This window comes from Castanea sativa, chromosome 6 (assembly GCF_040712315.1).
Source record: "Castanea sativa cultivar Marrone di Chiusa Pesio chromosome 6, ASM4071231v1".
Taxonomy (NCBI): domain Eukaryota; kingdom Viridiplantae; phylum Streptophyta; class Magnoliopsida; order Fagales; family Fagaceae; genus Castanea; species Castanea sativa.
This window is the reverse complement of record NC_134018.1, coordinates 31,344,294-31,368,041: the sequence shown is the minus strand read 5'-3', so window position 1 is coordinate 31,368,041 and position 23,748 is coordinate 31,344,294. Positions and strand designations below refer to the sequence as shown.

Sequence of the window (23,748 nt, the reverse complement as noted above, 5' to 3'; positions counted from 1 at the left end):
AGATTTGCGTTTAGCTTTATTCGAGGAGATAGTGCTCCTTGAACTCGGACCACCCATGCTTCTCGGACAAAACCACATGCTCTCGGCCAAATCTCAAAATCCATGACCCCACATAAATTAAGTATGAGAAATTTGTTTTTAATCCATTGGTAAATGTTTTGAACTTATCATTCAATAAAAAATATTTTGTGGTGTAACATAACTTAGAGTTACATCTGATATAACTCTAAGTAACATTATACTACCTAATAATTTTTTATTAAATTAATATTTCAAAAATCTTACTATTAGATTATATATTTTTTTATATTCTTAACATATATAAAATTTGGTACTTAATTAGATACTATTTATTATTCCAAAAGTAATATTGATTATCACCGGTTTGAAGAAAATTTGGTACAATTAGATACTATTTATTATTCCAAAAATAATATTGATTATTACTGGTTGAAGAAAGAGACTTGTTCTTGAATAAAGAGACCTCTCTCTCTCTCTCTCTCTCTCTCTCTCTCTCTCTCTCTCTCTCTCTCTATATATATATATATATATATATATACACGTAAAGACGAATCAATTCTTTGAGAGAAAAAAAAAAGAGTAATTAATATGAAAGTTAAATGCTTTATAAAATCAAATTTAAATTTTTAAGTGTTTGCTTTGCTGTTACAATTTATAATGTTTTGGAATATGTGAAAACGTAGGGCTCATTTGATACATGTGTTCAAATACATATTTTTAATTTTTAAACAATATTACCCATATTTTTACACTTTTTTCACTTACATATATTTTTTAAAAAATTAAAAATTATTATTTAAATACACATACCAGAGGCTCAAAAGTTTTAACTAACAAAAAAAAAAAAAAAAAAAAAAAGAAAGAAAAGAAGAAAGAAGAGTAAAACAAAGAAGAGGTCAAAAGAAGTTGCAGTATAATAAGAATTTGGCGTCTTCCAAACCATGCATGTTGACTGAACGTGAACGTAAGAGATTTGTTAATTTGACCCGTATCTTTATGGTTTTTTCCCTTACGACATACTGTCGTCTCACTCACGGACTAAGTCAATAATAATAATAGTGACACGTGCGTGAGAAATTCCGTTTGAGACGCTTCTTCTTGTTTGTATCGTGTGATCCAGGAGAGTGAAGCATCACTGGTTATGTCATACCAATCACTTGCCCTACAAGAAACGAATTAAAGTGCAAAAAATAAGAAATCATTTCTGAGCTCCCCTTGGCCTTTGGTTTAATAAAACAACAAAAATAATCCAACAAGGGAAATGTTAACAAGCATTATACTATATTTGTTAAGGTTTTCTTAACGTGAGTCCTATGTAATAAAAAAATAAGATAAATAAAAAAATACATAAAAATACTTATAAAGCTAAAAAAAAAAAAAAAAAACATAAAGCAACAAAAAAAAAAACAAAAAATTGTCAAAAAAGTTGTTGTTAACGAGTACCTTGAGGTGCCCATTAACACAACTCATAGAATAAAAAGCAAAATACAACTCTAGACTCTAGGATGGTCCAGGACTTAGCTGTCTATCAGTTTAAAAAAAAAAGTTTTGAATTTTCAGGACAATCCACGACTCGAATTGATCTAAAATTGAATTATTGTAGAGATGCATCTAGGGTATAGTTGCTGCAAAGCAAATTCTCTCTAGATACACATGTTAAAATTGAATCAATTTAAAAAATACTTAAAATGAAGGATTTATCAATAGGTATTTTTTCAAACCAAAATATATCATTTTAAAATTTTAGTAAACAAAAAACTCTTTATTCTACTTAAATTTCATATTGATATATTCAAAACATTAAGGAATGAGAATTAGGGATGGGAAAAAATATCCGACCCGTGGGTACCCAGCTCGACCTGACCCTAATGGGGCAGGTTTTATCTAACCCATAAAACAGTTGGGTCAGGTTTGGGTTTTTAAAATAAAACCCAAACTGGGTTTGAGTCAAGTTCGAGTTTCAGTAATACCCAACCCAAACCCGATCCGTATATATAATATTAAAAATTAAAAAAAAAATTTAAGTAAAAATACACATTTTTCCAACCCTAAATTCCTTAGACCCATTCACTCTCACCCTTTCTCTATCTTGCCAAGCCACCTCCCATTCTCTCCCTCACCCTCACTCTCACTCTCACTCTCACTCTCACTTGAACGAGATCGCTACTACTCACTTCGCTGGCGCCGCTGCTCCTTACATACCTCACCTCGCCGGTACCATTCCATTCTCCACCTTGCCGGTCTCTCCTCCCTGCCTCCCTCACCTTGCCATAGCCTGCCGACGCTGCTCCTCCTCTCTCACCTCGTCGGACCCTCCTCCACCTCACAAGGCCACAACTCTCTTATCTCCCTCACCTCGTTGTGAACTCAAGCTTTTGCATTGAAAATCATTCTTTTTGGTCAAAGAATCAAATTTGTATTTTCTAGTTTAAGTGCTATTTTTGTTAAATAGGATTGGCTTGTTTGATTTGATTTTGTAGGACCTTCTTGTTTGGACCTAGGGTTTATATGTTAATTCTTGTTTTTACTTTTGATGTGGGAAAATATTGTAATGAAAAAAAAAGAAGAAGGTTTTTCAATCTGTTGGTTGCTGAGAAAATAATGAGTTTTGTGGGTTTCTAATGTGTGCAGATCTGGATTTTCTTTTCTTGATTGTTCATTTTCCCCTACCATTTGGTTGCTGTAAAAATCAGTATCAAGCAAACAAATTTTTTTTTTTTATTGGACCACAAAATGGGCCCTGAAGTGGCATGGCCCAACGAGGCCCGCAAGGCCCGATAGGATGGGTCCGGGGTTTAAAAAAAGCCCATTTAATAAACGGGCCAAGTTCGGGTCACGGGTACAGGCCCGCGGGTCGGGTTCAGGTATAAAAAAACCCGCCCCGAACCTGACCCATTGCCATTCCTAATGAGAATCATTACTTTTGGATTTTTCTTTCTTTTTAATGATTTATTATGATTTCTTATTAATATATGCCTTCTTTTGGACGAATAATATATCAAACCAATTGCAATTACAATTGAAATGACTGAAAAGAATATCTAAATTAATATATGCTCTAAAATTGAAGATATCATAAAAATTATAAAAAAGGGGTCTCACAATTATAGGAATCGATCTCATACAATATATCTCCTAACTCTATCGTATGTCTACTAAGGTAATTATTGGGTACTCCCGGAGTACCATAAATGCATACTCACTCCTCTCACAAAACTGTGGATCCTACTAATTAAATTTATGGTAGGACCCACAATTCATGTAAGAGTGAGGAGTACGCATTTGTGGTACTCTAGGAGTATTCAATAATTTTCCATATCTTCCATATATTTCTTGACTTTGGAAGACTGTAATAAGTGATTAAATATCATTTTAACATTAATTTACTTTTTTAATTATTTTTTTGTTTACTAGTCATAAATCACAATCCTAATGAGACTGTGACAAAAATGATTACTAATTACATCGATCGGTTCTCTCAAAGGATTTGGTGGTGTTTTAAATTAACAATTTAACAGGTGTGCCTCAATTAATTTGTAGGCTAATTTAATATCATTAGCTAATAACATTTTAGTTGAGATGATTTATGAAAAGTTTGATAACATACTTCTTTAGCCATTAAAGTTTATTATATTTTTATTCTAAAAAAAAAAGTATATTCGATTTGTAATCCGAAGGGGTTGGTATAATGTTTTTTTAAGGTTTTATAACATCCATAAGATTTTGTATTTATTGGTTCCAGTTAGCTCAATTGGTAAAGTTTCTGATGGTTGAATATAAGATCTGGAGTTCAATTCCCGCCTACTTCAAAAACTGATTGGTGTCTTAGTATAATGATAAAGATCTATTATCAGGAACGAATATCATAAGTTGAAACTCTCTAAATAAATAAAAATAAAAAAAACATCTTATATTTGAAATCTCTTACTCGCATCTTGGGGCCACTCTTAAACTTGTTTTTAAAAGAAATTAAAAATTTTAAAGTTTCTCAGCTTGGTCTTTAATTATAGAGTTTAAAAAATAACACTCAAATATTTAAAAATTTGAGAATGCTCCTCCACACTTTTATTCTGTTCTCTTTGCCGAATTTGGCTAATAATATTAATAGTCTTTTTTCTCAAAAAAAATTTTAAAAATTTATAAAATTATCCAATCTGGTTTCTAAAATTTCTCCCATTTTATTATTTGGCTCTTAAAATTTCAAAATTTTGTGAAATTCTTATCTCATTTTTCCCTTTTATATTTTAGTATTTTCCCAATATTTTTACATTAGTCAAAAATATGGAATAGAAAATTATTCAACAAATTCAAGTTCTGAAACTAGAAAACCATATTTCATTGTTTGTTTCGCAGCAACGCAACATTGGAATAGAAAATTTTCTTGAAATCAGCTCTGGGGGATTCCTCCTTTCTCAAAAAGGAAAGTTTGTTCAATTTTTTAGTTTGATATCTATAGTTTCAAAATGACACTCAAATCCTTAAATTTATATAAATTGATCCAACTTGGTTAATAAAACTTTTCGTGCATTATTATTTGATCCCAAAAATTTCAAACATTTGTAAAATGTTTACCCCGCTTTTTTCCTTATATCTAGCATTTTCCAATATTTATACATTAGTCAAATAAGAAATAGAAAATTATTTAATAAATTCAACTTCAAAAACTAGATTTGTTAGTTTCTATATGTGTATGGATTTGTTGGCAATTCATGTGAGTACAAACTTGTCTAAATATCAATTCTAAGTCTATGGGTATGATTAGATAATGCTCAAAGTGTTGCTAGCTAGTGTGCAAGAATAAGAAAGCTGCTGATTCATGAATTGAAATATCATTAGTTTCGACTGATCGAAACTTAAGTTTGAACAATTGAAAGTCATATCTGCAAAATCGGTTTTTAGCGCATTAGCCAATTAGATGATTATGATTTTAGTTTTAATTTACTTAGTATATAAAGGAACCCCTAAGGCAAGTTTTCATAAACTTATTAAATTTCTCATTTGAGATCTAAAAAGTTTTGTGCCTTCTCCTTTCAAAGTCACTACGGAAATCAATCTACATACAATCTAAATCGGTAGACCTAAAGTTGATGCAAACCAGTCATCAAAGGTGCTGGATCTAAACCTTCAAGGGTGATCTTGGAGTCATAGACTGAAGGTCTACGTTAGCCAAAACCTTCAAGGGTGGTCTTGGAGTCATGGATTGGAGGTTCACATTTGGAACACATCTATATCAGAGAAGTCTGTGGAATTCAAAGTTAAGTTTGTTAACTCTAATTAGGTTTACTATGAATTAAATATTCTGACTATAAACTTCTATTTGATAGTGGATTATTTTTCTTGGGATTGGTCCACTTATGTTTTTAACTATGAATCTAGTTTGTTTCATTGGTTTTCCTAGGTTATTATATCATTGCATTATTTACTTTTCCGCTGTGCTTGATATGTTTGATTATTTTTTTAACCTAAGGCTTGCATAATTAATATAATTAACAACCTGGCCTTAAAATTGGTTAAACCTTATTTGTTCAAGGGTCTAAAATATAACAATTATGTTTCATGATTTAGCTCAAGAGAGGGCAGTCATTGTATTCTCAAGTGACTCTCACCATCCCTCGATCAATCAAGATCATCATATTGATTGTCTCTTGACTGAGACTCATTTGGTTAAGACATGAGAAACCTAAGTTTTAATCAGGTCTCAGTTGGTAATCATGAAATACTTGCTAAAGTATGAAAGAGCACATAATTATTAACTAAAAAAGAGGCCAGAGAGCCATTTTTTTTTTCATTTAAATAGAGGAAATCACAAAACCTCTCTTTTCACCATAACCCGTGAGTTAAGATAGATAATCTTAAGATGATGTGTTTTTTATTGGTGATTAAGCTTAAACCACAAAACCTTCTTTATTTATCACAATGCAGTTCATGATGAGAGAGTCTCATAATATAGAAGAGTCCAAGTGACTCGGAGTAGATTGTGAAGTTATGTCTATAAGAATTTATTGGATAGCAATTAGGGATTTATGTATATCTCAATTGTAATACTTGAATTCTAAATAGTAGAAATTTCCTTGGGGTTAATATTAAACCTGTAATGATTTTTCCTAGGAATGAGTTCATAAGTTTTCGTGTGGTACTTAATCATGATTAAATTGAATGCATAATTGGTTTTTTTTTTGAGAAAGAATTAGTTATTGTTTTAAGAAAATTTTTCAATGTGCTTTAGATATAATAAGGAAAAAATCATGTTCCTGGGTACTCCTTAATTAAGGGAACATAAAGTAGAGGTTTAAAAAGGTCATTTCACTTTTGGAATATGTTTGACAAACTGGGCATGGTCTTATTGAATTTGGCTCAACTTTTGTTGCATATCCATCCTTGCACTAGTTCTCATTGGCAAATATTATGCGTGCAATGATGCAAGCAACGAACGACTCTCCACTTATCATCTTTCTTTATAAATACTAAATCAATAAAAATCCTATGGGAAACTTGTTTTTCCTGGATTATAAATGATTATTTCTACTGATGAAAATTGGTGCTATGTTTTATTATTATTATTATTAACAATATTGATGCTATGTTATTAAAGATGTGGCATAGTATATATAACTATTATACAGTATATAAGAAAATTTGATAGGAAAATTAATGAAGAAAGAGAGAGAATATAAGGAAGAATGATTTGGTATTAGAAACTTACATTCATAGTAAAAGTTCTTAATCATTAGATCTTTAATATTAAATAGTATTTATTTAATAAATGCTACAATATAACCATTAAATGAAATATACAATAATTTCATTATGAGAGTAATTTAATTTTAAGGTCACATGACTTGAACTATAAGTAAGATTATATATATATATATATATATATATATATATATATATATCATTTAAAGTAGAATTATGAATATGAATACTTTATTTGCATTCCAAATATCATAAGATAAAATAAATCTAGAAGTTTTATAAATTGGGACTTTGATATCTTTAATAAGTACCATTACTTTTAAGTGTTTTAATTTTCTCTATTTCCTTAGGAGTATAATTAAGTTAACAGCTATGGGTTCTAGTTAGCTCAACTGGTAAAATTTCTGATGGTTGAATAAGAGATCTGGGTTCAATTCCCGCCTACACCAAAAACCGATTGGTGCCTTGGTCTGATGATAAAGAGATTTTATTAGGAGCGGACACTATAGGTTAAAACTATCTCCAAAAAAAAAAAAAAATTTAAGTTAATAGCTAAGGCTAGCATTTCACATAAATGACTATAATCATGTGTCTAGCTAACATCTAGGCGAAGTTACTATATATAATCCAACAAATTAAGCATGTGAAATATATATATATATATATATATATATATATATATATATAAAAATAAAGAGAGAGAGAAAGGTTCAAATTACACATGGTGTAACTCTAAGCAATGTTACACTATTCAATAACTGGTTATTAAATTCATATTTTAAAATCCTACCGTTGAATTACATGTTCTATATGTGCTTAAAATGCATGTTAATTTTCATGCCAATTAGATGCGATTTATAAACTCGTCTTTTTGAATGATTTTAAATTACAAAAACTTGAATTTAAACAATTGATTAATAACATGACTATTGATCTTTGATCGCTTGAAATTTTTCAAGCACGGAGAGTATATGAATATAATGTATTTCAACGGTAGATTTATCAAAATTTGCATCCAATAATAAGTTAGTAAGTGGTGTAATATTGCTTAGAATTATAAACACACATCAACAACAAGTTGTATATTTGGTATTATAAATAAATAGATAAAATTGTATGCATAATATCCAAAATTGATATAAAAATATCCACAATTTAGCATATAAAACCGGATGTGGAAAAAAAAAGGTGAAATAATGGATGAGTGAGAATAAAAAAGCAGCGGCTCTATGGTCACACACTTTATTTTTTTGCTGAATAAATGGCCACGCACCTGTGATCATGGAAAGCCACTCGCCAGTACTGTTCTCCTTCGCCTCACATAAATAAGCCTTTTCTGTGTATTGTACCATCAATGATGGCATCAACGTGGGAAACTAGTTGGATCAATGAAAATTGTTCACTCATTATGATTAATTATATTTAAAAAAGGAAACAGTAATATCGATATATAAAATTCTCCACACTCCATTCCAAAGAGTTTGAAGACACTGAATTTTCTATCATGGAGTAGGGACAATGAAGTAACAAAGGAGTAGGGACCATACATGTAAAATCCACGTCTATGTAAGAGGGACCACAATAAACGCGACGTCCTCACCTATCTCTGCTACATATATACATGGCCATCAATGCAAATACCAGACCAGCATAGTAGTAAGTAGTGCCGCAAAAATTGTATTCCTATCTACTCCATGGCCAACCCGATCGCTCTCCCTCTATATGAAAAAATCCCACGTAAAAACACTTTACAAAGAGTCTTCGATATCCTAATCTTCTTCCTTCTCCTTTCTCTTCTTATTTATCGTTTTCTCTTCCTCAAAAATCATGGTCTCACTTGGTTTCTTGCCTTCCTATGCGAGTCATGGTTCACCTTCACTTGGGCTCTCGTCATCAGCACCAAATGGAATCCTGTTGATTACAAAACACATCCAGACCGACTCTTACTACGGTAATTTATAACATGTGGTGCCAATAATATGTGACTTAATTTTAGTTGCCACTACAATTTGTATTTGGCTGTTCTTCTTCTATATATTTTTATTACAATCTCTTTACCTGGTCAGGTGTCTAACATGATTGATTCATGTTCATAACTTTGATATAGGGTACCTGAACTTCCATCGGTGGACATGTTTGTGACAACTGCGGACCCTGTGCTAGAACCACCTATCATCACAGTAAACACCGTGCTCTCTTTGTTGGCAATTGATTATCCAGCTCACAAGCTAGCTTGTTACGTATCAGATGATGGTTGTTCTCCAATCACTTACTACTCTCTCGTGGAAGCCTCAAAATTTGCCAAGCTTTGGGTTCCATTCTGTAAGAAGTACAATATTCATGTTAGAGCCCCCTTTAGATACTTTTCTAGTAACCCTCAAACTTTCGGGGGTAGTTCAAGTGATTTTCAACAGGAATGGAAGAGAATGAAGGTAATCCAAATCTGGAGTTGTGTCTGAAAATTTATTTTCCATCTTAAATCACAAAATTGGTATATCTTATAATAAAAAAAAACTTTTTGTTTGCTATATCGCAGTAATCTAATGGTAAGATTATTACAAATTTTGTTACATACAATTTATAAAGTTGTATATCATCAATCACAAATTTAAGAAAACAAATTCAAAATTTTATATATTATATTACTTAAGTCTATTAATCACGTTATTTGGCAGACTAATTTGTCAAAAATTAATCTGAAATAGTATAGCATTTTTCAATTGTGAAATGGGACAACGATGAGATCTTTGCCTGCAATTATATGCAAATTTATTTGTCTTTTTCTTCTGTAGGATGAGTATGAGCGACTTAGCCACAAAATTGAGGATGCGGTCCAAAAGTCCGTGCCAAGTGATTTTACTGGAGACTTTGCAGAATTCTCGAACATAGAACGCAAAAACCATCCAGCTATTATCAAGGTAACATTAACTCCCAAAAATAAAGAAAAAAAAGAAGAAATAAAACTCAATGATTCAAGGGGGAAAAAAAACACACACACACAAGAAAACAGAAAGAAAGAAAAACATAAAAACAAAAACTCAGTTGAAGAGTTGGCTTATCCTTTCACAAAATCCGCTTATATATTAGAGTACATACTCATAGTGTATCAATTAACTAACCAATGTTCCATCAAAAAAAGAAATCAGTTAACCAATGATTTCCAAATAGCAGCCCCCCCCTTGACTATTGATCAGCTATCACTATTGTAGTTTGTCAGAATTTAATTTTTGACCTTTACCGTAGTCTAGCTAGCCTTGCTGACTCGTGAGACTTCAGTGTTCTCCCTTTTTTTTTTTTAATAAATCATTTTAAAAAATGTTTTATGAAAAAAATGAAAAATAAAATAAATTTTAAACAATTTTTTTAATTTTCATAAATTTTTTTCTAAAATTAATGATTAATGTATGCCCAAAGACATACATTAACTGGGCCATGTTAAAATTACATGTAAATTCTGAAAGATATCTAGTATCCGTTTGGATACAAATTATAATTGTTGTGTTTTGCAATCTTTTTTTTTTTTTTTTCAACATGCATGAACAGTAATCAGTATTGTTCATGCAAGTTACTCATTGTACTGATTACTGTTCATAAACAGTAACCGATATTATTCAGCATTGTGCAGGAGACAAAGTTACTGTTCACACCATGTTCACGCATTATTTATGAGACCCACCAGCACATTATTCAGAAAAAAAATATTAAAAATGAGTCTCACGGTATTATTCACATATTTAAAAATTATTTTGCTATAGTATTTTCAGTTTTCATAATAAGTTCTATCCAAACAGACCCCTAGTGTATTGGATTTATTTAAAAAGCCAAAATGCAAAAGTTACCCTCTAAACTTCACCATTTGTCATTTCAGTCTTTTAAATTTAAGTTTTATCATTTCAGTGTTTTAAGTTTTATTTTTTTCTCAATTAAGTTCTTTGTTAACCGGTCGTTAGTTGCTGCCGTTATTATTTTTTATTACTCTTTTATCACTTCTCAGTTTTCACCTACAGCTCTTTCTTAAAAATAAAAATAAAAATAAAAATAAATTCACCTACAGCTTCTGCGTCAACTTGGTTCTATGTCTGAGCCTAAGGCTGTGTTTGGTTGGACGGTAAACGAGCTTCAGAAAATATTTTAAGCATTTGCGTGTGTTTGGCAGCCAAAGAAAATTTGGTCAAACTGAAAATCAATTCCCATTGACTGTAAAATAGCCCTTCTCAAACTGAAAACAATTTCCATTTCTATTTTACCTTCAATTCATTTCCGTCTCTCATTTCCACCTCTCACACACTCTCGGGTTCTCGCTCTCTCCCTCACGCCAGTCGAGCTCCACCGCCAGTTCGAGCTCAACCGTCTCCCTCACGCCAGTCTGAGCCACACACCAAGCGACCCACACACCTCCGATCGACCCATCTGTTCAAACCCACCTCGCCGGAAGTCCCCTCCATCTTCGTCGAGCAATACCCATCCCTAAAACCTAGAAAACCCACCCCGAAGAACCCACCAATCCGACGAACCCACAACTCCGACGAACCCATTCCGCAAACCCATTTCTCAAACCCCACCACACCTATCCCTCAAACACAGAAAACCCATTCGTCAAACCCACTCCTGCGAACCAATTCGAAGAACCCACCACTCCGACGAACCCACCACTCCACGAGGTCGAACCCAGTTGCCTTCGCCGCGTGATCAAACCCAGTCCCTCCGCCGCGAGATCGAACCCAATCGCACCGGTCTCTCTTCCTCCTTCTCTCAATTTGACAGGATTTGATGAATTTTTTTTATTGGGTTTGGCTTGTTTTGTGTTTATATATTGAAAAATGATATTGTATATTTGTTTGAAAACTGAGAAAATGTGAGAAAATTTGAGCAATGTGTTTTCTATAGTATTCTTAAGAACACAACCAAACACCAAAAAATATTTTTTAAAGAATTTTTTAAAATACAACCAAACACTAGAAAATATTTTCCTTTCCCAAAAATATTTTCACCTGAAATTATTTTTCACTCGGAAAATATTTTACACCAAAACAAACATAGCCTAAACTAGGTCCAATTTCTATATAGCAAAAAAACAACCATACCCACTTTGTTGGCTTTGAAAACCTTGCCAGCATTTATCATTAACCCACCAGAAAATTTCATACTCACAAGAAAACCCAAATCTCTAAGCCAAACCGAAAACCCAGTCATCATTATCAAAGTATCAAACCACCTAAACCCACACCCATCACACATCATCGTTGATCCTCCAGGGAAAAAAAAAAAAAAGCTAGAGTTGTCCATCATAACCTCTTGGTCCATAGATCCTACAACAACAACCATAATTAATAAAGTGGCTCCACTCTGCAATTGAACAATGCCACAGAGGCAAGCATCCACTGCAAGGCCCAGTCGGTGTCGTCATTCATCTAATCTGTTTCTCCAGCTACAGTTCCACCTCTCTTCTCCCTCTTTCCACCCCTCAATCTCTCTTCTCCCCCTTTCCCCTTCTCAATCTCTCTTGCTCTCCCTTTCCCCCTCTTAGTCTCTCAGTATCAGGTGGGGATTGAATTTTGTTATTCGTTATTGTTCTCCAAATACAATGCCCTTTCTTTAGCTTATTTCTTCTTCTTTTTTTCAAATTTAAAATTAACGTTTTCTTAAAATTAATAAATTAATTATAAATTAAAAAAAAACATAACGGTGTGGTTTTGCTATAGATAACAGCTGTAATTAACGAATTGTTAACAGAAGACTTAATTGAGAAAAAATGACACGTAGAGAAATGGAATAACAAAATCTAAACTTAGAGAATTGAAATGAAAAATAGTAAAACTTAGAGAGTGAATTTTGTATTTTGGCCTATTAATGAATGTCATAAGCATGAAACCATTTCCATGTATGCTTGATATATGTATGATACTCTGTTCTGATTTATATTATTTTACAATAGGTTATATGGGAGAACAAGAGAAGTATTCTAGATGGATTGCCACATTTGGTTTATATATCAAGAGAAAAGCGACCAAAACATCCACATCATTACAAAGCAGGAGCCATGAATGTTCTCGTAAGATAATCTTTACGGACGATAAAATTTGTAGGATTTTATTTTAATAAATCTTATCACTCTTTATTGATGTATTCTAATTGGCTAACACATTTTTCCCCTTTTTTGGAACCGTTTGTATCATATATAGGCCAGAGTCTCCGGTTTGATGACGAATGCTCCCTATATGCTGAATGTAGACTGTGATATGTTTGTCAACAATCCAAAAACTGCTCTTCATGCAATGTGCCCACTACTGGGTTCCAAGAGTGAAAACAAAATTGCATTTTCTCAATTCCCACAAGTGTTCTATGGTGGATTAAAGGATGACCCATACGGCAATCAAATGGTGGTTTTATTTAAAGTGAGTCAAATTGAATCTTAATCTTACGAAATACTAAGTCTTTTCTTTTTTCTTTCATACTCTATAATTAAATAAACATCAAATTTCATGGATATGTTACGTGACTAAAGGAAATTTAATAATATGAAGAAAGTTATCATCTGATTAGTCAAGTACTTATCTGCCTTTTATATGCATATATAGTATATGGGGCATGGAATAGCAGGACTTCAAGGACCTTTTTATAGTGGAACAGGATGCTTTCACAGTCGCAAAGTTATCTATGGTCTATCTCCAGATGATGTAGATTCAGTAAATGGTAAGTAAATTAATTTTGGATTTTAACCTACCCAAAAAAAAATTGTCATTCTCTATTAACCATAATGGGGGTACAAACGAATACATGTTTGTTTCAATTTTCTTCAACTTCAATAAGCAACTAACTTTTAGTGACAACACGTGAACTTTTGGGTCCATTTGACAATCACTACATCATCATGGTGGAGATTTTCCTTTTTGTACTACTAATGTTTTATTTTGCTCTTTCCTTTTGGCAGAAAAAACGGCTAATAACATTCTTTCAAATTTTGGGAGTTCAAAGGAGTTGATCAAATCAGGTGCTAATGCTTTGAAAGGGAAGACAGATCCACCACCCAATCTTTCGAATTCTATTCAGGCATCATACCAAGTCAGTGGTTCTGGTTATGAGTATGGTACTAGTTGGGGTACAAAGGTCAGTAACATAAAACAGCAATGCTAAATACGCCACTTTTTTCAAAACTTGTTACAGTGCTAAATAAGTTTTAATTATATGGCCATTACTGAATCTATTTTTAGTATCTACCAATAATTTAAAAAAAAAATTTAATCCCTAAATTTTTTCAACAAATATAGACAAATCACGAATTAGGAGGACCATTAAACGTATGTAAACCTTACTTTAAAAAATATTTGAAGTTTAGCCTATTGCATGGATCAATTTTAAGCATTAAGTTCTTTCAGTGTTTTTTTTTTTTTTTTTTTGATAAGGCGTTGAGCCAGTACATTTCACTTAATATGTATTGGAAGGTGCACTTTTAATTACTTCCCTTATTCTTTTTTTATTTATTTAGTTTTTTTTTTTTTACAGTCCAACTCTGATGATTGTGGGTGCCCCATTTCAGGTAGGCTGGAAATATGGATCGACTACAGAAGATGTCCACACTGGACTAATGATCCATAAAAGAGGTTGGAGGTCGGCCCTTTTATCACCAAACCCACCGGCCTTTTTAGGGTGCGCACCCTCAGGTGGGCCTGCTTCAACAACCCAACAAAAGAGGTGGGCCACAGGCCTACTTGAAGTTTTTTTTAGCAAAAGTTGTCCTATATTTGCTACTCTCTTTGGAGAGCTTCAATTTAGGCAATGTTTGGCATATTTATGGGTCCTCATGTGGGGCCTACGCTCTATCCCCGAGCTATGCTATGCTGCTTTGCCTGCGTATTGTCTCATCACCAACTCCCACTTCTTGCCCAAGGTGAGGACAAACCACAGCAAGCCTCTAATTTTACTTTTGCATATATGCACCTTCCAACGTCGACCAACTAACTTGTCTTTTTATTGCATGTTTCTGTTCGTATTTGCCACTAAAATAAATTAATGATAGCTTTTTTTTTTGAGGGTGGGGAATTTTCTTTTTATTAAGACTCTAATTTTGGTGCGGCAAAATTAAGCCCCTTATTGACGTTTCCTTACTTAGATAGAAAATAATAAGAGGAGTAATTTTTAATAAAAAATTATCTCCTTATGGAAAGAAATATACCATCTCAATTTGTTAGCTATTAAATTTAGGAACGAAATTGCCAAAAGTATTGTAGCTTAGTCAATTCTCACCTCTTGTGTCAAGATTAAAGTCCTCTCATCAACTATAGAATTATCCCAAAAAAAAAAAAACTAATCATTTAAACTTAACAAATGCATTTAAAAGTCATTAAGCAACCACCGCACATCATTGGTGCTTGTGGAGTGTTGGGGGCAAGGATTAAGGTTCAAGTCTCTAGAAAGGAGGAAGCTTTACACACATATACACTTAAATTAGGATAGAGTAAAAATTCTATCTTAAAAAAAAAAAAAAAGTCATTAAGCAACCCTAAACCATTTCGTCAATATTCATTTATAACAAGACATATAGAGCTACAATTGTGTCATGCATTTTTTTTTTTAACAGTTTATCCAACCTTAAAACGTACATATGTATATTCAGGTGCAAGAACCAACACTATATGTACTAGTTGCTATCTTCGTCATTTACAACGTATACACTTTATCGGAGTACCTAAGAAGTGGCCAATCAGTTCGAGCATGGTGGAATAATCAAAGAATGTCACGAATAAACACAATGAATCCATGGTTATTCGGAGTTCTCAGTGTGATACTTAAGCTCTTAGGAATATCCGAGACAGTCTTTGAAGTAACACAAAAAGACCAATCTAGTGATGATGCCAGTGATGCGGAAGCGGGAAGGTTCACCTTCAACGAGTCCCCAATTTTCTTGCCTGGTACAACCATTTTGGTGGTACACTTGACAGCTTTGGTTGTGAGTTTATTAAAGTTGCAACCTCCAGCTCGTGATGGGCATGGGTCTGGTCTAGGGGAGGTATTTTGTAGTGTGTATTTGGTGTTATGCTTCTGGCCATTTTTGAAAGGATTATTTGGGAAAGGAAGACATGGGATTCCCTCATCTACAATATGCAAGTCAACTGCTTTAGCGTTTCTTTTTGTGTACTTTTGTAGAAGAGCTACAATAGGTTGAGACTTTGGTCATGAAATTATTTTCTTTGCTCACTACGATTGAGATTTTGGTCATGAAAATATGATGTTTCTCACAGTAGATTCAAACTCAAATTTAGAAAATCAAAACTTGTATGAATTCTTGATGTGAGAGATATTATGGTTCAAGAGACTAAATCTACCATAGGTGCCCATGTATTAACCTGTTTCCCCTCCATCCCTACCTCACCTCCCGAAGGATTATAGATTTTTTTTTTTTTTTTTTGTTATGTTTTCCAATAAAGTTTAGTTTCCCTTCGAATTGGTGTTTTAATAATATGTACTCTAATTTTCTTTGATGAAAATATTTACTTTAATTTGAATAGCAAAAATTCCATACTTTAATTTTCCATTTTGCACTATTTGCATCTATACGACGTACATGTTCGTTGTTTTAAATAAACATGGCTAATAATTTTATAAAGTCATTAACTCCAATGCCTCATACTTGTTACTTGTTACTTGTCCCCGCTCAACCCCCCCCCCCCCCCTCCCCCCCTCTCTCCTTTCCACTTGTTCTTGGCAAATTTCCTTAATTTTTAAAACCAAATGATTTTTAAAAGACCTCCTACGGTTTTAAGGAAAAAGTTTTTTATTGGAAAAGGACTTTTAAAAGGAAGATCCAAGAGTTTTGATTGTTCATTTGTTAAAACAATGGATTTCATGAAAACTTTTGAAGAAACTTTTCCATGAAAATCATTTTCACAATACAAGCAGCTTTAGGTGATTTGGAAACACTCTTTGAGAAATACTTTTTTTTTTTTTTTTTTGAAGTGTTCGAAAATCATTTGAAAAACAAGCTTTTAAAATCACTTTGAAAACTTCTTTTAGATCAATCTTTTTGCGGTGAGAATTATGGAATATACAATACTAACTAAAGAACTAGTACGCAAATCCATATTTAAAGAAGGGAAAATTTGTATAAAATCATGCTTGTATATATAAATGGATCTATGAACCAAACACTAAGTTCACAATGTATGCATAATACATTTAGATATTGGAATTGCTTGAGTCCTGACCAAGACTCAAGCAATTTCAATATCTAAATATTATGCATGCCATATATGTAAATAAACTACCATCTAGCCTCCATGTACAAATTTAATTAGATCAGATCAAGAGAATAGCTACATGTAAAGATAAATCGATCCAATCAGTCAAGCTTATTATTCAAAAAACCATCACATATTATTCCAAGAGCCAACTAGATAGAACATAATGGGTAAGTCATATAAGAACATGGGTAAGCCATATAATCAAAATAACATGTGAAGCAAGCATAAAATGATATTCATGCATGCAAAGATGAATGAAGTAATGAACATATTCATATTACTATAAGAATTAGCATGATAGATATAAGCTTGAAATCAGATTCTAATCCTATCATGTATGGCGATACCCATTCATGTCAATGAAAACATGTTCAATCACATTCTTCATGCAAACAAACACTTTAATTGAGAAAAAAAGAATTTGAAAACAATGACAATAAGGGAGAATTTAGAGATTATACCCTTGGAGACCTTGATTTAGATTATGCGAATTGGATTTTGGAATTTTCTAGAGTATTTGGGAGAGTTTTTAGAGGATTTCAATGGATTTTTTTACGTGTTCAACCAGGAGTAGCATTACATACAAGTGAGAGGATACAAATGAACCCCTAGCTTAGATTTTAAAAAAAAAAGTTATATATAAAATTATATATATTTTTTGTTTTGACCCCTTAAAATAAAATTTTGAATACCTTAGCTCTAATTTTTTTTAAAACTCAGCTAAAATGAACTTGAATATGATTATCTTAGTACTACTTTCACAATATTTTCACAACAAAATTTAAGTGATAAGTTGTAATTAGTTTTATGTGGATCCACAATTAATATCACTTTTTACCTACCTTTAGCAGCTTACCTCTAGATTTTGTTGCGATTTTTTTTTTTTTCCTGAAAGTATTGTGCTAGTAACACTACTCTTAAAATATATATATTTAATTTTATAAGAAAGAAAGAAAAAATGTTTCAAAATTTTGCTCATTCATTAAAAAAAAAAAATAATAAACCTTTTCTTCGGGACTTTGGCATTGACAACAAATTGATTTTTTTTTTTTTTTCATTACACTTTTCTTCTTCATTAGCAATAAATTACACCACAGATACAACTAACAGATCTGCATCTACATTTGTGATTCTTTCTTTATTCTCTCTATTTCTCTTTCTTCCTTCTATGTTTTCTTAGTTTTTCTTCTGTTTGATAAAGTAGTTTAATAGGTGCTCTATAGGTAACACAAAAAGACCAATCTTATGATGATGCCAGTGATGCTGAAACGGGAAGATTCACCTTCAATGAGTCCCCCAATTTTCATGTTGGGTAAACCATTTTGGTTGTGTAGGGGTGGCAAATGGGCAGGTTGGGTCATCAATGGGCTAGGTCATAAATAGGCTAGATGTGTAATTACCCATTTATCCATTTATGACCCCCGTTCATATATAAATTAATTATTCATTACCAACCCAACCCATTTAATTAGTAACCCACCCATTTAACCCAATATGACCCAAATACCTCTAAAACTACTTCAATACTCCCTTGACCTTCAAAATTACCAAAATACTTTTAAATACCTAAAATGATGCAAATACCCCTACAGTTCCAAAATTACCAATATACCCTTGGACATCCAAAATTATCCCCAAAATCTCTAAAAATGAGCAAAATGCCCATGAAACCTTTAAAAAGACCAAAATACTTCCAAAATCACTAAATTGAGCAAAATAACCCCTGAAACCTAAAAAATGACCAAAATACCCCCAAAACCTAACAAATAACCAAAATATCTCCAAAACCTAAAAATGACCAAAATACCCCCAAATCCTAAAAAATGACCAAAATACTCCAAAACCCAAAAAAATGACCAAAATACCATCGAAACCTAAAAACGACCAAAATACACCTGAAACCTAAAAATGACCAAAACACTTCCAAAACCCAAAAAATGACCAAAGTACCCCCAAAATCCAAAAAAATTACCAAAATACCCTTGACATTCAAAAAATTAAAACCCAAAAAATGACCAAAATACCCTTGAAACCCAAAAAATGACCAAAGTACCCTCGAAACCCAAAACTGACCAAAATACCCCCGAAACCAAAAAACTGACCAAAATACCCTCGAAACCCAAAAAATTACCAAAATACTCTTGAAACCTAAAAATGACCAAAATACTTCCAAAACCCAAAAAATGACCAAAGTACCCCCAAAATCTAAAAAATGTCCAAAATACCCTCGAAACCTAAAAATGACCAAAATACCCCTAAAACCTAAAAAATGAACAAATTACTTCCAAAATCCAAAAAAATGACCAAAGTACCCCCAAAGACCAAAAATTGACCAAAATACCCCCCGAAACCTAAAAATGACCAAAATATCCCCCAAAACCCAAAAAATGACCAAAATACCCTCGAAACCTAAAAATGACCAAAATACCCCTGAAACCTACAAAATTACCGAAATACCCCCCAAAACCCAAAAAATTACCAAAATACCCCTAAAACTTAAAAAATACCAAAATACCCCTAAAACCCAAAAAATAACCAAAATATCCTCGAAACCTAACAATGACCAAAATACCCTCAAAACCTAAAAATGACCTAAACACCCCCGAAACCTAAAAATGACCAAAATACCCCCAAAACCTATAAAATTACCGAAATGCCCCCAAAACCCAAAAAATTACCAAAATGCCCTTGAAACTCAAAAAATACCAAAATACCCCTGAAACCCAAAAAAAGACCAAAATACCCTCGAACTCTAAAAATGACCAAAATACCCTCAAAACCTAAAAATTACCGAAATACCCAAAAACCTAAAAATTACCAAAATAACCGAAAAATATAAAAATTATTGAAATAACCCTAAAATTAGAAGATGACAAAAATGCCTTCGTAACCTAAAAAATGACTAAAATAACCTTAGAATCTAAAAGATGATCAAAATAACCCCGAAACCTAAAAAATTATTGAAATTCCCTCGAAACCTAAAAAATTACCGAAATTCCCTCGAAACCTATAAATTGACTGAAAAACTCTTAGAACCTTTAATTTGTCAAAAATATCCTCGAAACATCCAAAATACCCTAAACCTCTATTTCGGTAATTTTAGATTTCGGGTGTATTTCGGTCATCTTACATGTTTAGGGGTATTTTGGTCATAATTTGGGTTTCATGGGTTTTTATCGATCATTTTTTATAGGTTTTAGGATTATTTTGGTATTTTTTTTAGGTTTTAGGGGTATTTTGATAATTTTTTAGGTTTTAGGGTATTTTGTAATTTTTTTAGGTTTCGGGGGTATTTCAATTATTTTTTAGGTTTTGGAGGTATTTTGGTCATTTTTTAGGTTTAGGGAGTATTTTGGTAATTTTTCAGGTTTAGGGTGTCTTTTGGTAATTGTTAAGTTTTGGAGGTATTTCAGTCATTTTTTTAGGTTTTTGGGGTATTTTGGTCATTGTTTTAGGTTTTGGGGTTATTTTAGTCATTTTTTAGGTCTTACGGTATTTTGATCATTTTTTAGGTTTCAGGGTATTTTGGTAATTTTTTAGGTTTTAAGGGTATTTCAGTCATTTTTTAGGTTTAGGGGGTATTTTAGTAATTCTTAGGTTTCGACTGTATTTCGGTCATTTTTTTTTAGGTTTTGGGGGTATTTTGGACATTTTTTTAATTTTCAAGGGGTATTTTAGTCATTTTTTTTAGGTTTTGGGGTATTTCGGTCATTTTTTAAGTTTAGAGGGTATTTTGGTAATTTTATGGGTTTCAGAGGTATTTTAGACATTTTTTAGGTTACAGGGTAATTTGGTAATTTTTTTAGGTTTCGGGGATATTTTAGTCATTTTATAGGTTTCGGAGGTATTTTGGTCATTTTTTAGGTTTCGGGGGTATTTTTGGTAATTTTAAGGTTTTAGAGGTATTTCAGTCATTTTTAAGGTTTAGGGGGTATTTCGGTCATTTTTTAGGCTTAGGAAGCATTTTGGTCATTTTTTGGGTTTTAGGGGTATTTTGGTCATTTTTGAGTTTTGGGAATATTTTGGACATTTTAGAAGTTTGGGGGGGGGGGGTATTTTGCTCATTTTAGAGGTTTTGGAGGTATTTTGCTCAATTTGTAGGTTTTGGGGATATTTTGGTCATTTTTAGGTTTCGGGGGTATTTTGGTAATTTTTTGGGTTTTGGGGATATTTTGAACATTTTAGAGGTTTTGGGGAGTATTTTGCTCATTTTGTGGGTTTTGGGGGTATTTTGGTAATTTTTGGGTTTTGGGGGTATTTTGGCAATATTTAGGTTTCGAAGGTATTTTGGTCATTTTTTGAGTTTTAGGGATATTTTGGTCATTTTTTTTGTTTTGGGGATATTTCGGTAATTTTTAGGTTTTGGGGGATATTTTGGTCATTTTTTGGTTTTGGGGGTATTTTGGTCATTTTAGGGGTTTTGGGAGTATTTTGGTCATTTTTAAGGTTTCAAGGGTATTTTGGTCATTTTCTAAAAATTTAGATTTTATGTTGTTTATTTAAATTTTAGATGGGTTTAGTACGTATTAGTGAATTTATCCATTTAGATCCATCTAATTAAATAATTAAATGGGTCTTTACCCATTTAAACAAAATGTTCAAATGGGTTGGGTTACAACTTATCCAAATAAGGTGGGTAATAGGTGGGTTTATGGATATGGATAAAAATTACTACCCCTAGTTGTGCACTTGACATCTTTGGTTATGAGTTTGCTAAAGTTGCAACCACCACCAGCTCATGATGGGTATGGGTTAGGGCTAGGGGAGGTATTTTTAGTGTGTATTTGGTGTTAAGCTTCTAGCCATTACAGATTGAGGTTTTGGTCATGAAATTATGATGTTTCTCACATTAGGCTCAAACTAAATTTTATAAAGTTGAAAGTTGTAATAATATTCCTTAATGCGTGAGAGATATTATGGTTCAAGAGTTTAAATGAAGCACCCATGTACTTAATATGGTTCCCCCTCCATCTCAACCCTACCCTATGGAAGGATTATAGAAAAAAGAAAATTATAATTTATGATTACCGATAAAGTTTAGCTTCCCTTTGACTTGGTGTTATAATCATATATACTTTAATTTGACTAGCAGAAATTTCCTTCGTTAATTTGCCATTTAGCATTATCTGCATCTTCGAAACATAAATGCCTTTTGTTATCAATAAACTTAGCTAATAATTTTATGTAGTCATTTACTCCAGTACATCTACTCCCACTTGTTGAAGATGAAGCTTCATCTGGGTTGAAGAATAGCTTAAGGAAGAAGAAGAAGTCAGAAGTTACCGTTGAGATTTGAATGCAGTTTCTAATCTTATTAAACACACCATTCTACTAAAGGCATCTAATGCAGTACGCCCTGTTTTCATTTATGAATTTGATTATGTATAACTCTACCTAAACAGTGTCGTGTGTGTGCCTTTAAAGAGCAGTTGAAGATGGCATGAAAATCAGTTGAGTAAACAGTTTCTTCTCCCTGGTTTCACGGAGCTGATCTACATAATGTTGAACCTAAAGTTATTCAGTTATTCTCATAAGCTTTGTACTATAAATAGTGAGATTAGCTTCAGATTGTAAATGAGCAAGAAATACAATTTTTCTATTCATTCAGTTCTCTCTCTCTCTCTCTCTCTCTCTCTCTCTCTCTCTCCATTATACTCAGAGTCAATCTCTATTTTGTTCTTGCTTCAGTACAAAATTTTGTTTCATAAAGAAAGTTTTCATGGTATCAAAGCCCACAATCCTTGCTCAAAATTCATCAATGGCAGCATTAAGCTCAAAAATGGCTTCTTCAACTTCTTCTTCAACATCTTCGAGTTCCTCTGTAAATGTGATGAATCATCCACTTCTACTTCTATCTAACATGGCAAATATGATGACTGTCAAACTAGACAACACAAATTATATTGTGTGGAAGCATCAGATTTCAATGGTTTTAGAAACCTATTCTCTATTTGAACTACTAGGAGAGCCACAATTGATCCCCGATAAGTTCCTCAAGGATCTTTCTGGTGAATACACCTCAATCTTGAATACAGATTACTTACTCTAGAGATCAAAGGAGAAAACTTTTCTTACATTCATGAGCTCTACTCTGTCTCCTTCCATCTTAGCACTCACAATTGGTTGCACTTCTGCTATGGAGGTTTGGAAAGTCTTGGAAAACAGGTTCTCCTCCATCTCTAGATCTCACATAATGAACCTTAAAGGTGAACTGCATAATCTCAAGAAGGGAGCAAATACTATGGATCTTTATCTACAGAAGATCAAAGTAGTGAGAGATAAACTACTAGCAATTGGTGTGATCATTGATGATGAAGAGCTACTGCATATTACAATTAAAGGCCTCCCTAAAGAGTACAATGCTTTTAGGTGTGCTATAGGGACTAGAAGTACTCAATTAAGCTTTGATGAACTCTCAACTATGCTAATTGCAAAAGAGGAGTCTCTAAATGAAGGCTTTGAAGTCAAAGATCCTATCTTTGCTATGCTAGTAGTTGCTACCTCAAATCCTAATGGAAATAGCTGCCATTAATACAATAAAGGAAGGGGTAGAGGGAACTATAACAATAGAGGTGGGAGAGAAGGTAGAGGTCTAAGTAATCAACCACCTCAATACAATCAATTCACTTCCAACAAAACCAATCCAATTCTGCTGTTGCTGGTCGAAGATCAGAGAGGCCAATTTGTTAGATTTGTGGCAAGCTTGGACATTTAGCAATAGATTGCTATCATATGATGGATTATTCCTATCAAGGCAAGCATCCACCCATCAAACTTGCAGTAGTGCCACTAC

The 23,748-nt window shown here is 32.7% G+C and overlaps 1 protein-coding gene across 1 annotated transcript; it reads left to right on the top strand.

Moving 5' to 3' along the window:
* The first annotated feature begins 8,350 nt into the window (after positions 1-8,350).
* On the top strand, positions 8,351-16,233 carry LOC142640642 (cellulose synthase-like protein H1). Its single transcript, XM_075814823.1, has 9 exons — positions 8,351-8,668; positions 8,825-9,149; positions 9,510-9,635; positions 12,653-12,769; positions 12,900-13,112; positions 13,296-13,410; positions 13,649-13,824; positions 14,255-14,605; positions 15,332-16,233. The coding sequence occupies exons 1-9, from the start codon at positions 8,412-8,414 to the stop codon at positions 15,878-15,880; spliced, it is 2,229 nt and encodes a 742-aa protein (XP_075670938.1). The 5' UTR covers positions 8,351-8,411; the 3' UTR covers positions 15,881-16,233.
* The last annotated feature ends 7,515 nt before the right edge of the window (positions 16,234-23,748 follow it).

What these genes read in the sequence shown, in the direction of transcription:
- LOC142640642 (XM_075814823.1), top strand. Translation starts at nt 8,412, where the DNA reads ATGGCCAACCCGATCGCTCTCCCTCTATATGAAAAAATCCCACGTAAA. An exon ending in TGATGTAGATTCAGTAAATG is followed by an intron (nt 13,411 to 13,648) that starts GTAAGTAAATTA and finishes TCCTTTTGGCAG; the next exon opens with AAAAAACGGCTAATAACATT. An exon ending in GTACTAGTTGGGGTACAAAG is followed by an intron (nt 13,825 to 14,254) that starts GTCAGTAACATA and finishes GCCCCATTTCAG; the next exon opens with GTAGGCTGGAAATATGGATC.